The following is a 13077-nucleotide window of genomic DNA, read 5'->3' as shown; positions in this document are numbered from 1 at the left end:
GTCCCACCAGGCAGGCCAGCCCCACCCTCCCACCCACTAGGCCCTCCAGCCCACTCACTGGTCTTGTGTCCTGGGGAGCTGTGGTGCAGGGCTCCTGCCCAGGACCAGCGCTGCTGCCGGATTTCGGCCCACGTCTTCTTCACCGACCGCTGGATGGCTGCTTCGTAGCGCTCCTGGCGGGGAGAGGGGAGAGGGGAAAGGTCCGGGCTCAGAGTCACCGTCATACCTGGGAGAAAGGCCGCTTCTCTCTCCTGTGACAAAGCCTCCCCCACCCTAGAGGTTTTCCCTGACTCACTGCAGGTAACCAAGGTTACCGAATCCTTGCTATGGTTAAAGGCCATTTGTAACAGATCCCTTCCGACTTGTTCTTGGGGAGCTTTTCACTGTTCTTGAGTCATTTCCTGAATGTATGAGCTGTTTCTCTGAGGATGGGGTGGGACTTTCCCTGCCTAGGGCTCCCAGGAAGGGCCGTGTCCCCCATGGCACTGAGGATCCTGACCTTGGGGCTATGTTTTCCCTTTAGCCTGAGCACCCCCGCCCCCACGCCCCCAAGCAGGGCTGGGCCACCTCTTCCTTCCTTTCCTCATCAGGGCTCAAGCCAGGGCGCTCCTCCTGTCCTGGAGCTCAGCACACTCACATAGACACACGTCTGCATACAGGCAGACGTGCACACACGGGACACGCACGCAGATACTCGCACTGACAGCATACGGTCCCAGGGGCGCGCCCCGGCGTGTGCAGAAGCACACGTGCCCAGATGTGGTGCGTTCACGGACACAACTGCAGACGCAGACACAGACATTACCGCGGAGGCACGGATGACACGGAGGCAGGGCACGGAGGTGTATGCACGCATGCGCAAGAACATAGGCCACGCGTACCCAGCCAGCAGGCGGCACGCACGCACCTTGTTTTTCTCGAGCTTCTGCCGCTGCCGCTCCTCCAGCGCCGCGCGGCGTTGCTCGGCTTTCAGCCTCTGCTCCTCCAGCCTCCGGCGGCGCTCCTGGAGCTGCTTCTCCCTCAACGCCTTGGCCTTCTCCTCCTTCTCCAGCCACACTGCCTTCTTGGCCGCTGTGGGAAAGGAGCCCCGAGAGTGTGACAGGGTCCGCGGCAGCCAGGCCAACCTGGACAGCCTCTTCCAACTGGGCGGCCTTACCCGGGTACCCCGACCCCCGGTGGGTCTTTCTCCTGCCTGCTTGGGAGGCGAGATGCCTCGGTCCCCAGGACCCCCACCCCCAAACTGAAGGACCCCCACCCCCAAACTGAAGGGCTTCCCATCTCAGAAGATGGATTTCCCTGCTGGAAAGTCTATTTCTCCCCCATTGGCCTCATGGTCTCTCGGTGCGAAGGGAGAAATGAATTTAGGGCCAGATCCCTGTCTACTTTGGAGCCAGCTGGACAGAGTTTCATGAATTGTGATTAAGGGCACAGGACTGAGGGTGGCCTGGGGGGCTCAGCTCAGGACTCTTGATTTCAGCTCAGGTCATGATCTTGTAGTCGTGAGATCAAGTCCCGGACAGAGCTCTATGCCAACCACATGGAGCCTCCTTGGGATTCTCTCCCTCCCTCTCTCTCTGCTCCTCCCCTCCCTCTCAAAATAAATAAATAAACTTAAAAAAAAAAGAAAAAAAGGAGCCCAGGATTGAGAGTGAGGTGAGGCTTCTGGGTCTGAGTATCATAGGTATTCCACTAGTCATGCAGCCTAGGAAAATAATTTCACTTCTCTGAGCCTCTGTTTCCCCATCCTCAGAATGGGTCGAGAGACTTAAACGAGATAATGCATGCACTGCTCTTAGCACAGTGCACGTAATGAAGCATTCAGAAGTGTCGGTGCTGCGGATAAGCAGAGGATGGTGGGGACGATGCCACTTCCCCAACACTCACCCAGGTACTTGGCCCGTTCTTCTCGCCGCTCCTTCGCCAGCTTGTGTCTCTCTCCTGCCTTCTTTACATCTTACACAAGGGAATGAGAACAGACTTAGGTCAGAGGCTCACCCCAAATGGGGAGTCAGCCTCAGGGCCCTCCCCGAGGCCTCATCCCCATCTCCTCCTGGGCCCTGGAGACTCCCTCCAGGGGCATCATCTGTGGCCAGAAGCTTAGCCGAGGAGTCTGGCCCAGGACTGGGGACAGCGCACATACCTTGCTTGGCGGAAGGGCTGTCGGAGGCTTGTACCGCTGTCGGGGATGGCTGGCTGCTCCTTCGAGGAGGCCTGGAGTCCCGGGGACCTGTGGCTGGTGGGGTGGGTCCCCTGCTCTTCACTTCTGAGAAAGGGGACTCTTCCTGCTGGGGGGCTGATCTAGGCCCAACTGGCTCTGTGGGGCTCTCTGGTTCCAGTGGGAGCTGCTTAGGGCTAGCGGCATTCTTCATGGCAGGAGGGGTGTCTGGGGGAGTGTCGGGGACCAGGGCTGACATCGGTGGTGGTGGTGGTGGTGGGGAGGGGTCACCTTCTGGAGAAGGTCTTGGCTCTGTGGGGGTCCTGGCTGCCACAGCTGGAAGACCAACACAAGAGAAGAAAGAGAGTCAGATGGCACGCCCGTGCCCTCAGTTCAGCACAGAGCTCTCTCCCTTGTCCAAATGACTTATTCATTCATTCACACAACATGTTTATTGAGTGCCTTCTGTGTGCCAGGCCCTGTTCCAGATACTAATGATATCATGGTGAGAAAACAGCCATGGTCCCTGCCTGCCTTCTAGCAGGTAGACAGACAAATAGCTAGGCAATTACAGCATAGAACAAGTCCTATGTCTGAGGGTAACACAGCAGAGATGGGGGGGCTTCCTGAAGAAGTGACGACCAAGCCGAGAGCTAAAGGATGACCTGGAGTTGGCGAAGCAAAGGGGAGAGGGTTCTGGCAAGGCAAAGAGTATTTGCAAAGGGGCAGGTGGGAGCACGGTGTATTGGAAAAACTAAGAGGAAATTGGTAGTCCTTGGTGCACCAAGTGGTAACGTCTGCCTCCCCCACCTTTCTGCTTCACTTCGGGGTCACAGTGCCCAACTCAAGGCCTGGTACACGGAGGTGCCAGTGCAGGGCACGGGGAACTGGCCAAGAGGAAGGCCATGAACCTGGGCACAAGTGGGAGGCCATGTTGCTAAATCGCCAATGTGGGGGCGGGGCAGCAAGCTACTTTTAGTTTGTAGTCTTTTTTCCTTCCCCAAACACCCGTAGATTTCTTCTTTTAAGACAATAATATTCCGGGGCACCTGGGTGGCTCAGTCAGTTGAGCAGATGATTTCAGCTCAGGTGGTGACCTTGTGGTTTCTGGGTTCAAGCTTCGTGTCGGGCTCTGTGCTGACAGCTCAGAGCCTGGAGCCTGCGTCAGGTTTTGTGTCTCCCTCTCTCTCTTTGCCCCTCCCCGGTTCATGCTGTATGTGTGTGTCTCTCTCTCTCAAAAATAAATTAACATTAAAAAAATTTTTTTTAAAGACGATAATACTGCAAGATCCCTGTAAAAGACAGCAAAATGCCAAGTAAGGAAGCCACATGACTTGGTATGTATGTGGATATGCACACATGTGAGCCCATGCATGTCATGGAGAGTTGAGATAGGTTTTGGAATCAGTCAGATGAAGGCCCAATTCTGATTCCACCAGCCCAAGACGGGAAGGGAGGGCATGCTTTCCCAGCAGGTAACCTTGGTGAAGCTATTCAACCTCTTTAGGTCTCCATTTTTCTATCTGTAAAATGGGGATAATGAGCCCAAGCTAGTAGGGATGTCAGTGAAGTGCCTGGCATGATTCACATGCCAGCAAACACTTCCCGCCCCTTCCCCGTGGGCCTCGTAAAGCTCTGCCAGAAGCCCTGTTGCTGTCTGCTGCTACCCTCTGAGCACTGAAGGGAACAATGCAGACACAGCCACAGAGCCTAGGCGTAGGGAGCAGGGAGCACGGGAAGGTGAGTCTAAGGATACATTTTTCGCTCTTACCGGAGTGAGGACTAAGTCCTCTCCTCGGGGAGATCTGGCCCTCTCGGGAGGTGGCAAACTCCCCGTCCCTGTGGGTAACAATGTGTGTGTAGGGAGAGGACACTCCTAAGGAATCACGTTTGGGACTCTGGGCACCTTTTTCAGGGAGACAGGTGTCCTGTGGCTGAATATGAGCTCTGAAGGCAGACTATCTGAATGTGAATTCTGGCTTCCCCATTAACTGTGTGACCTTGGGCTAGTTACAGACCCTCTCTGTGCCTCAGCTCCTGTGAGGATAGTACCTACCTCACAAGATTGTGATTTTAGTGATAACATTAACCTTTTGACAGAGATATATCTCTCAGGAGCTCCTATATTCAAAGCATTTTACACATATTCATTTTAGTCCTTATTGAAAATACTCAGGCAGAAGACACTATAAATATCTTTTTTATGGATGGGGAAAAGTAAAGCAATCTGAGGTCACTCAGCTGGAAGTGAAGGAGCCTGCACTTGAACCCAGTGTCTGTCACCAGAGTCCATGCTCTTAGCAATCACAGTCTTCTGTCTCTGTTTAAGGCAGTATGAAGTAATACATGTTATGTAACCAAATCTGAGGCTCAGTTTTTCCCTCATTCCTTCCCTTGGAGTTTCCTGGGCTCCAGGCAAGAGCCCCAGAAGAGGCCCTGTATCCCTAAATCCCATCTAAGTCTGCAGCCCCTCGGCTCCATTACAGCCCACCCAGCTTTTCCCACACCAGAAGGCTGCCTGGCCACTATTAGTCTACTTCCCAGCCACCTGCGAACTCCTTTCCAACTCTGGTGGGCAAGAAAGTCAGCAGCAATCACTTAGTGTTTACTGTATCCCAGGGGCTAAGCTAGCCCTTTGTATCCCTATCCTGTATCCTCATGTGAGCCCTGAGAGGCAGAGTCTTACCCCCATTATACAGATGAGGCAGTCAAAGCCTACCCCACTAAGTGATTTGCCCGGGTCATAGAAATAGCAAGTGGCAGAGGCAAGATTTGAACCCAGGGCTGTCTGGGGCCAGAAAGCTTAGGTGTGTGAGTACTAAGCTTGAAGGCTGAGGGTGAGGCCTGCTTACTGTCATTCTAGCACCTGTGCGTGCTACTATGTTGCAAGGAAAATTGGTGGGTTAGATGTTTGTCTACACCTAGGCAAATCACACCCACCAGGCAAGATGGTGAATCTCCAGCTAGGTCCTGACTGGCGGTGTACAGCTTGGGAGGGGGAGGGATGAGGCCTGGGAAGACCCGCACTCGGCCGTCCGATGCAGTGGGGTAGAAGGTCTCAGGCTTCAGAGCCAAACAGGCCTGGGGGGGACATCCCAGCTCTACTGCGGGCCCTTGGGCAGCCCTGAGCCTGCCTGAGCTTCAGTTTCCCCGCTGAGTTGCTGGTTCCAACAGTGAATGGGTACCTCATCTCTGGCACCCGGCGGGGGCTCGGCAAACAACACCCCCTCAGAAGAATCTGTCCACTTCTCCCAATCTCTGCTCCAAGAGTCCACTTGGGTCAGGCCTTCACCCCCACCGCTTCACGACACTGCTTTTCTCAAGGTCACCAGTGACCTCCACACTGTGAAAGCAGCAGCCATTTCTCGGTCCTCGGTTTGCTAACCTGTGGGCTGCACTTGACACAGCTGATCCCTCACTGCTCCCGGAACACTTTCTGCACTTGGCTGTGAGGACAACACACTCTCCTGGTGTACCTTGCTAGCCGTGACTCCTCAGTCTTTTTTGCAGATCCCTCTGTAATTGCCTAACTTCTCAGCGCCGGTGCCCTGGGGCTCAGTGGCGGAGTTCATCTCTCCTCCATCTGCCTGTACTCCCTTGGTGACCTCATCCAGACTCATGGCTTTAAATACCATTGCTCTGCTGATGACGACCAAGTTTGTATGTCCAGCCCAGGCCTCTCCCTTGAGTTCCAGTTTCGCTCATACAACTCCCTATTAGACACCCGTGCGTGTCTTAGACACCCCGGCCTTAACACATCCCCAAATGAGCTCCTGATCTTCCCCCCAGAACACTGCTCCTCCCCGTTTTCCCCATCTCAGCTGATGGCAACCCCCGTCCTCCCAGTTTATCAGGCCAAAAATCTTGGGAGTCATTGTAGAAACTTTTCTTAATCTCACATCCCACATCTAATCTCTCAGTAAATCTTTTTGGCTCAATGTGCAAAGTCTATTCTGAATCCAATCACTTCTCACCATCTCCACTTCCATCATCTTGGTTCAGCCACTATCATCCCCTATAAAGACTCCCTGCTGGGGTGCCTGGCTGGCTCAGTGGTAGGGCTTGCAACCTGTTCTCAGAGGTTGTAAGTTCAAGCCCCATGTTGGGTGGAGAGATTAATTAAAAAAATAAGGCCTTAAAAATAAAATAAAATAAAGACCCCCTGCTGCCATTCTTTGTTCCCTTTTCATCTTTTCTCAAAACAGCAGCAGAGTGATTCTGTTTAAAAATAAGTTAGATCAGCGGTGCCTGGGTGGCTCAGTTGGTTAACCGTCCGACTCAGCTCAGGTTGTGATCTCATGGTTCGTGGAGTTTGAGCCCCACATTGGGTTCTCTGTTGTCAGTGCAGAGCCCACTTCAGACCCTCTGTCTCCCTCTCTGCCCCTTACCCCCCTACACATACGCATGCGCACACGCTCTCTTCCTCAAGAATAAATACACATTAAAAATATTTTAAAAAATAAGTTAGAGCAAGTCACTCCCCTGTCAAAATCCTCCAATCTCCTGGGAAGGAAAAAACAAAGGCCCTACAATGGCCTCTGAGGACATCAGGATCCCCGTCTCCAGCCTGTTACCTCTTGGGTCTCATCTCCTCCTCCTCTCCCCGCCCCCTGCTCAGTCTATTCCAGCCACTGTTCCAGGCACGCTCCTGCCACAGGGCTGTGTGCCTACCGTCCTCTCTGAATTCTCTGCCCCCAGATTCAGCATGTCTCAGTCCCTCCCTTGCTCGAAGTCCTTACTCCAATGTCACTTCTCACTTAACACCCTCCCTGACCCTATTTAAAATTACGAACTGCAGTGGAAGTCTTCTTCCCCTTTCCAACTGTATGTTTTCTTTCCAATTCTATTTTTTCTCTACAAGTAGGAACACCATTTTAACCCTGTCTCCTATCTCTAGAAGATAACCTCCATGAGGGCACCCATGTGTGTCTGTTTTGTTAGCTCTTCTATCTCCAAGACAAGCAGGGCCGGCATATAGGTGCTCCGCAACTCTCTGTTGAATGAAATAAGTATGGACTCCACCTTGGCTGACATCAGCATCTCTCTTACCTGGATGACTACATCTTCCCACTGCTCTCCCCACCACCCATTCACACTCTGCTCTCCACGGAGCAGCCAGAGTAATTGTTTCCAAATGCAAATCTGATCATGATACTTTTCGACACCTGAAACCTCCCAGTGGCTTCTCATTGCTCTAAAGATAAAAACAGAATTCTTGAGCGCAAACTACAAGTCCAGCATAGTCTGAAGTCCCTGTCCCCATCTCCTGCACCTCTTGAATCTCTTCTGCATGTTCTCTACTTGCTTTCTGTGCTCCTCCTACACTCACCATTTGATTCTGATAACCATTCATACTCCTTCATGCCACAGGGACTTTGCACATGCTCTTTCTACTCTTTTTTTTTTTTTTTTAGGGTTTTATTTATTTTTGAGAGAGAGAGACAGAGCGTGAGTGGAGGAAGGGCAGAGAGAGAGGGAGACACAGAATCTGAAGCAGGCTCCAGGCTCTGAGCTGTCGGCACAGAGCCCAACGCTGTGCTCGAACTCGTGAACCATGAGATCATGACCTGAGCTGAAGTTGGACGCTTAACTGACTGAGTCACCTGGGTGCCCCTGCTCTTTCCTTAGTTAAACCTCATTTAGCCTTCAGATCTTAGCTCAGACATCATTTCCTCAGGGAAGCCTTCCCTGGCTTCTCTGATCAGGATAAATTCTTTCATGGCTTTGTGTGCCTCTTGTTTGGAGCACTGTGACTAATACAACTTTAAACTTCTTTGTGTGCCTCTCTTGTTATTGTCAGCCTCCCCTTAGACTGGGAGGAAGTCCTCCAAGAGCTAGGCCACGTCTGCTTTGCTCGCTGCCACACCACCAGCGGCTACCACAGTACCAAGTACATGGAGACACAGTCATGAGATGCTGTCGAATGAGAATAAAATGCCATACCAGGAAGCCACTCTGGCCTAAAACAGTGCATAGAGAAGGAGATTTTTACTCTAATAAAGAGTAAATCTGGGGCACCTGGCTGGCTCAGTCGGAAGAGCATGCAACTCTTGATCTCAGAGTTGTGAGTTCGAGCTCTATGTGTGGTATAGAGATTACTTAAAATAAATTAAATTAAAAAGGAGGCTAATGATTTAAAAAAAAAAAAAAAGGAGTCCCTGTTCAGGAGCTGAAACAACAACAACAACAAGAAACAAAACCAAACAAAAACAGAGTAAATCCATGTGGTAATTTATTGCAAAGGGATAAACACTTGAAGGGAAGCAAAACAACGCCATCTCAGTTGAATTTGGGCAGCTTCCTGAACGAGGCACTCAGGTAGAAGTTAAAAATAATAATGAATGTTTGACTCCAGCAATTCAACAGGAAAGACTTCTCAAGAGGGGCACCTGGGTGGCTCAGTCAATTAAGTGTCTGATTTCAGCTCAGGTCATGATCTCACGGTTCGTGAGTTCGAACCCAGCATCAGGCTCTGTGCTGACAGCTCAGAGCCTGGAGCTGCTTTGGATTCCGTGTCTCCCTCTCTCTGCCCCTCCCTTGCTCATGTTCTCTCTCTCTCTCTCTCTCAAAAATAAACAAATATTAAAAAATTTTAAGAAAGACTTTTCGAGAGGCAAACAGGACATTTGGATCTCTTTTGACCTGGCGGACTATTGACCTTAAATACAAATATTTGCTTCAGAAGTATGCCAACCCTGACGAAATGCCACTGGGACAAGGTTACCCAGAACAGGTCATAGGAAGCCAAATGAATCACTCAGTAGGTGATCTATATGGTACAGTTCAGCCAATTTCTGATCATTGCTACTTCTACGCATCAAGCGTGATCCTTCAGCCACTGCATTTTATTTCTGGCCTGTGTCAAATTGTGAGGCTTTAGCTACTGTTACTTTTATTTTGCTTTGCTGCTATCTATTAGAAGTATTTGCTAAGAACTGGATAAGAGGCAGATAGTTTGTATTTATTTCTTGGCACACAGAGCATCAGCAGGGCAAAGGTAGAGGCGCTGACCACAGGGTCACAGAAAGTCTCATCTTCTCAAGAGCTCCAAGAAGGACTGTACATGGGGTCTGCCGACAGATCGGGGCCACGTCTCTCGGAGGGCCTGTCACCTGTCTCAGGGTGCTTGCTACGCCCCATCTCCACGCTCCGGGAGCTGATCCCTTTCCTCCGGTCCCTCCCTCCTTCCATACCAACAACTGCTGCTGGGCCAAATATTCCTCTCACAATGCTGACAACTCAGTCTGGCTTTTCCGTTTGCCAGCCGCCCCTGTCCCCGCCAGCGTGAAAGCTCAAGGAGAGAAGAGACCGGGTCCTACTCCTTCCCACCCAGGGCCTCGCATTTGGCCTGCGGGCACAGAGCAAGGGTTCTGTGTCTGTTTAATGAACACACGGATGGAGGGGCGCCTGGGTGGCTCAGTTGGCTAAGCATCCAACTTCAGCTCAGGTCATGATCTCTCAGTTTGTGGGTTCGAGCCCCGCGTCGGGCTCTGTGTTGACAGCTCAGAGACTAGAGCCTGCTTCAGATGCTGTGTCTCCCCTTCTCTCTGCCCCTCCCCTGCTCACGCTCTGTTTCTCAATAATCAATAAATATTTAAAAAAATTAAAAAAACATGAACACACGGATGGATACACGCATGGGCGGATGGGGTACTAGGGAACGCCACCGAGCCAGCTCAGTGTCAAAACCCCGAGCTGCTCCAAAGCCTCGCCTCCCTGAACCCTCTGGATCCTGCTCATATCGGAGCCCAGCGTGTGCCCTGCAAGCAACAAAGCCCAGGAAGGGAAACAAGCTAATGTATTGATGCTCTACCGTCTGCCAGGCACTTTCCCTCATCTCATTTCATTCTTCTGACAGCTCTAAAAGGAAAGTTCTATGGATGGTCCCTGTTTCACGGGTGAGAAAACTTACTCAGACAAGGCCAGTGAATTGCTCATGTCAGTGTCAGAGGTAGAATTTGAACCCAAGGCTATCTGATGACAGAACTCTTATGTCACACTGTTTCTGGTAGGCATCACATGGCCCCTCCTCGAGGTTCCTGCCTGTTCTCTGAAGAAGGAAGTGATTCGGTAGTTCCCCCAGGGAGGCTACCCTCAAGATGGTAAAGGGTGCAGGTGCGGCAGGTAGGCACTGAGCTCAGAGGGCAGGAATGCAGGGTATGGCAGGCTCCTGCCCAGGCTGGCCACCAGGAGGTAGGAAGTGAGGCACCTGGGCAGGAGGTGGGGGAGAGTGGCCCTCCTTCAGGGGGGCAGAGCAAAGGAGTGCCCAGGGGAGAGCTCTCAGAGGGGGTTGCATGGACAGCACCCCTGGATGGGGAGCATGGGGAGGTAGAGAGAGGAAGCAAGACACAGATGGGCGCCTGTAGCCAGAGCCTTCGGCTCTCACAGGAGGTCCTCAGGTGGCAGACAAATGAAGATGGTGAGCTCAACAGAGGGGCAAGGACATATACAGACAGACTACATACCACAGAGAGAGAGAGAGAGAGAAAGAGAGACCCAGACAACGCGAACGGAGCCTCAACAATGGCAAGAGACAGGACACATTCTTTTCCTCCTCCTCTCTCTCTCCCTGCTATATACTCGGGAATCAGACTTAGTGGGATTTAGAAATCTATAGACACACAGACGCACAGACACACACAGACACACACACATGGAGCCAGGCACCCCTCGGAGGCACAGATGAAGCCTCAGAGACCCACACAGCACTCAGAGGCACAATGTTCCCAGCATACGTATACAGCCCCGTTCCAGGTCGCTTCTGCCCTGCCCCTTCTGGGCCCTCCTTTCCCTGGACCAGGGGAAAGTCCTGTTAACAGCCGCAATAGCTAATGCTGTGTCAGGCACAGCTCAACACTTTAAAGGCATCAGTCCCTTTCATCTTCACCACAGTCCTATGAGGTAGATGTCATTACCCCACTTGACAAACGAGGAAACAGATTCAGAGGGATTAAGACACTTGCTTAAGTCACACAGCTGGTGAGTGGCAAAGCTGGGATATGGGCCCGAAGCAGCGTGACAGTCTGCAAGTTCACTCAAAGGGGTACAGCCTTCTGTACCCCCGGGTTTCCCCTCCTGGAGAGATCTGAGATCTGAGCTGGGAGGACAGGGCAGGGGGAGGCAGGAAGGACCAACTCTGTGAGACGCCTAATTGTGGGGCTGGGACAGAGGACACCCTTAGGGGGCAGCATTCCTCCTGGCCAGAGTAGCGCTGAGGCGGCTCTGAGAGCGCGGCAGCCTGCTCCAGCAGTCCTCAGAACCTGGGCCACAGCCCTGAGCGGCAAGGCACTGGGGCCAGGCCATGGGCCCCGGTGGATGATACAGCCGGAATCACAACTGAGACTGCAGATCTGAAGGAGCTCTCTGGCCTGGTTGGCGGCCATTGTTCCCGGCCTCCAATCAGGAGCACCCACTTCCTGTTATTTTAGGCGGCAGGAAATGACCCCATGCCGCAGCTCAGGCCCCACCACAGGCCCTCCCTCAGTTCAGCAGGGCCGCGGGGCGAGAGCCTAGAGATGCTCAGGGCAGGGGCCTGGGGATGGCCTGGTGGCTGTGCTGTCACCACTGCCTAGCTCCAGGGCCTCCTTCTGATCTGACTTATTCAGACTCCAACCGAGCAAGGTGCACAGGAGACCCAGGGCTCTGCTGGCTCTACCGTGCCTGCCAGAGAACAGAGCACAGGGTCCCTAAGACCGAGATGCCAAGATGCCAAGATCAGTCATGCAAGGGAAGCAGGTCACACTCTATCACTGGCTGGCTTAGCCATGGGAGTTCAGCCTAGAGGTCTGGTGCAGAGGCTTAGAGTCAGACGGACCTGGGTTCAAATCCTGCCTCTGTCAGTTCCTAGCTGTGTGGCTCTAGGCAAGTGACTTTCCTCTTTGATCCTCATCTGTGAAATGGGGATAATATTAGGCCCTACTCAAGGATTGTTTTGAGGATCAAATGAGACAATGCACATGATAGGCTAAGCATCATGCCTGGCACAGAGAAGGCCCTTAATAAATAGGAGGCTGGAGATAAGTTGGACTTAGCCCTGGTGAGAACCCACACCTCCTCTTAGAAATCGTGAGCAGCACTGATGGAGGCAGCAATACCATGCTATCTACCCCTACCATGCTCTCTGCTCCCCTCGGGGCAGAGCTGCAGCTGAGAGGTGGCGGAGGAGACACCGCAGGCTGTGCCCCGGGTGCCAGGCAGCGCTACCACAGCCAACAAAGCTGCATTATCTGGGCCTGGCTCCTTGGCTCCCTCACTTGTCCCAAGGCCCAGTGGGGAACCGAGGACATGGCTCCCTGCTGCTGGTGGCCTCACTTCCAGTCTTGGTAGACCTGCCCTGGCCGCTCTCAAGTGCCACCACTCTCGTCAGGGCCCTGCTTTCAGCTCATTCCCCCTCCCTCGGCCCTGCCCCACCAACAGCTGATGGCCATCCTGAGGGAAAGGGCCAGTACACTGGCCCGATGCCCCTTCCTCCTCATTTGCATATGCGTGACTGCACATTAGGGGCTCATTAGAGGCCTCATTACAGGGCCCACTGGCCTAGGCAGGGATGAAGCTGTCAGTGTGAGGCACCGGCTAGGCTGGCTGCTGTATGTAGGGATGTAGCCCATTGTGCCAGTCTTGCTAACTTCTACTCCTTCTGTTAGGTCCACTTCAAATGCCTCCTCCTCTGTGAAGCCTTCCACAAGCATAGCCCACTGACCATTGTATTCGCCTTAAGCCTGGGGTTCCCTGCAGTGAACACCTCGACTTTCCTCATTGGGTCAGGAGCTCCCTGAGGCTAGTGACTCTCTGATTCACTTCACAGCCATCTGCATAGCCAGCACATGGCAGGCATCACTGTGGTGTGCCGGATGACTGTCTGCACGCACCTGCTGGGTCTCTCTCCTACTGCCACTGCCCTACCTCAAGCACAGACACCCCCC

General features: G+C 52.8%; 1 protein-coding gene across 1 annotated transcript in view; it reads right to left on the bottom strand.

Moving 5' to 3' along the window:
- Positions 1-13077, bottom strand: part of MAP7D1 (MAP7 domain containing 1) — a 23387-nt gene that overhangs the window by 7065 nt on the left and 3245 nt on the right. Inside the window, 4 exon segments of the mRNA XM_077753116.1 lie at positions 59-173; positions 908-1071; positions 1885-1953; positions 2141-2491. Coding sequence (XP_077609242.1) covers positions 59-173; positions 908-1071; positions 1885-1953; positions 2141-2491 — 699 coding nt within the window.

The sequence above is a fragment of the Crocuta crocuta genome, unplaced genomic scaffold (genome assembly GCF_008692635.1).
Source record: "Crocuta crocuta isolate KB4526 unplaced genomic scaffold, BGI_CrCroc_1.0 scaffold303, whole genome shotgun sequence".
In the NCBI taxonomy this organism is placed as follows: domain Eukaryota; kingdom Metazoa; phylum Chordata; class Mammalia; order Carnivora; family Hyaenidae; genus Crocuta; species Crocuta crocuta.
This window is presented reverse-complemented; position numbering and strand designations above follow the sequence as displayed.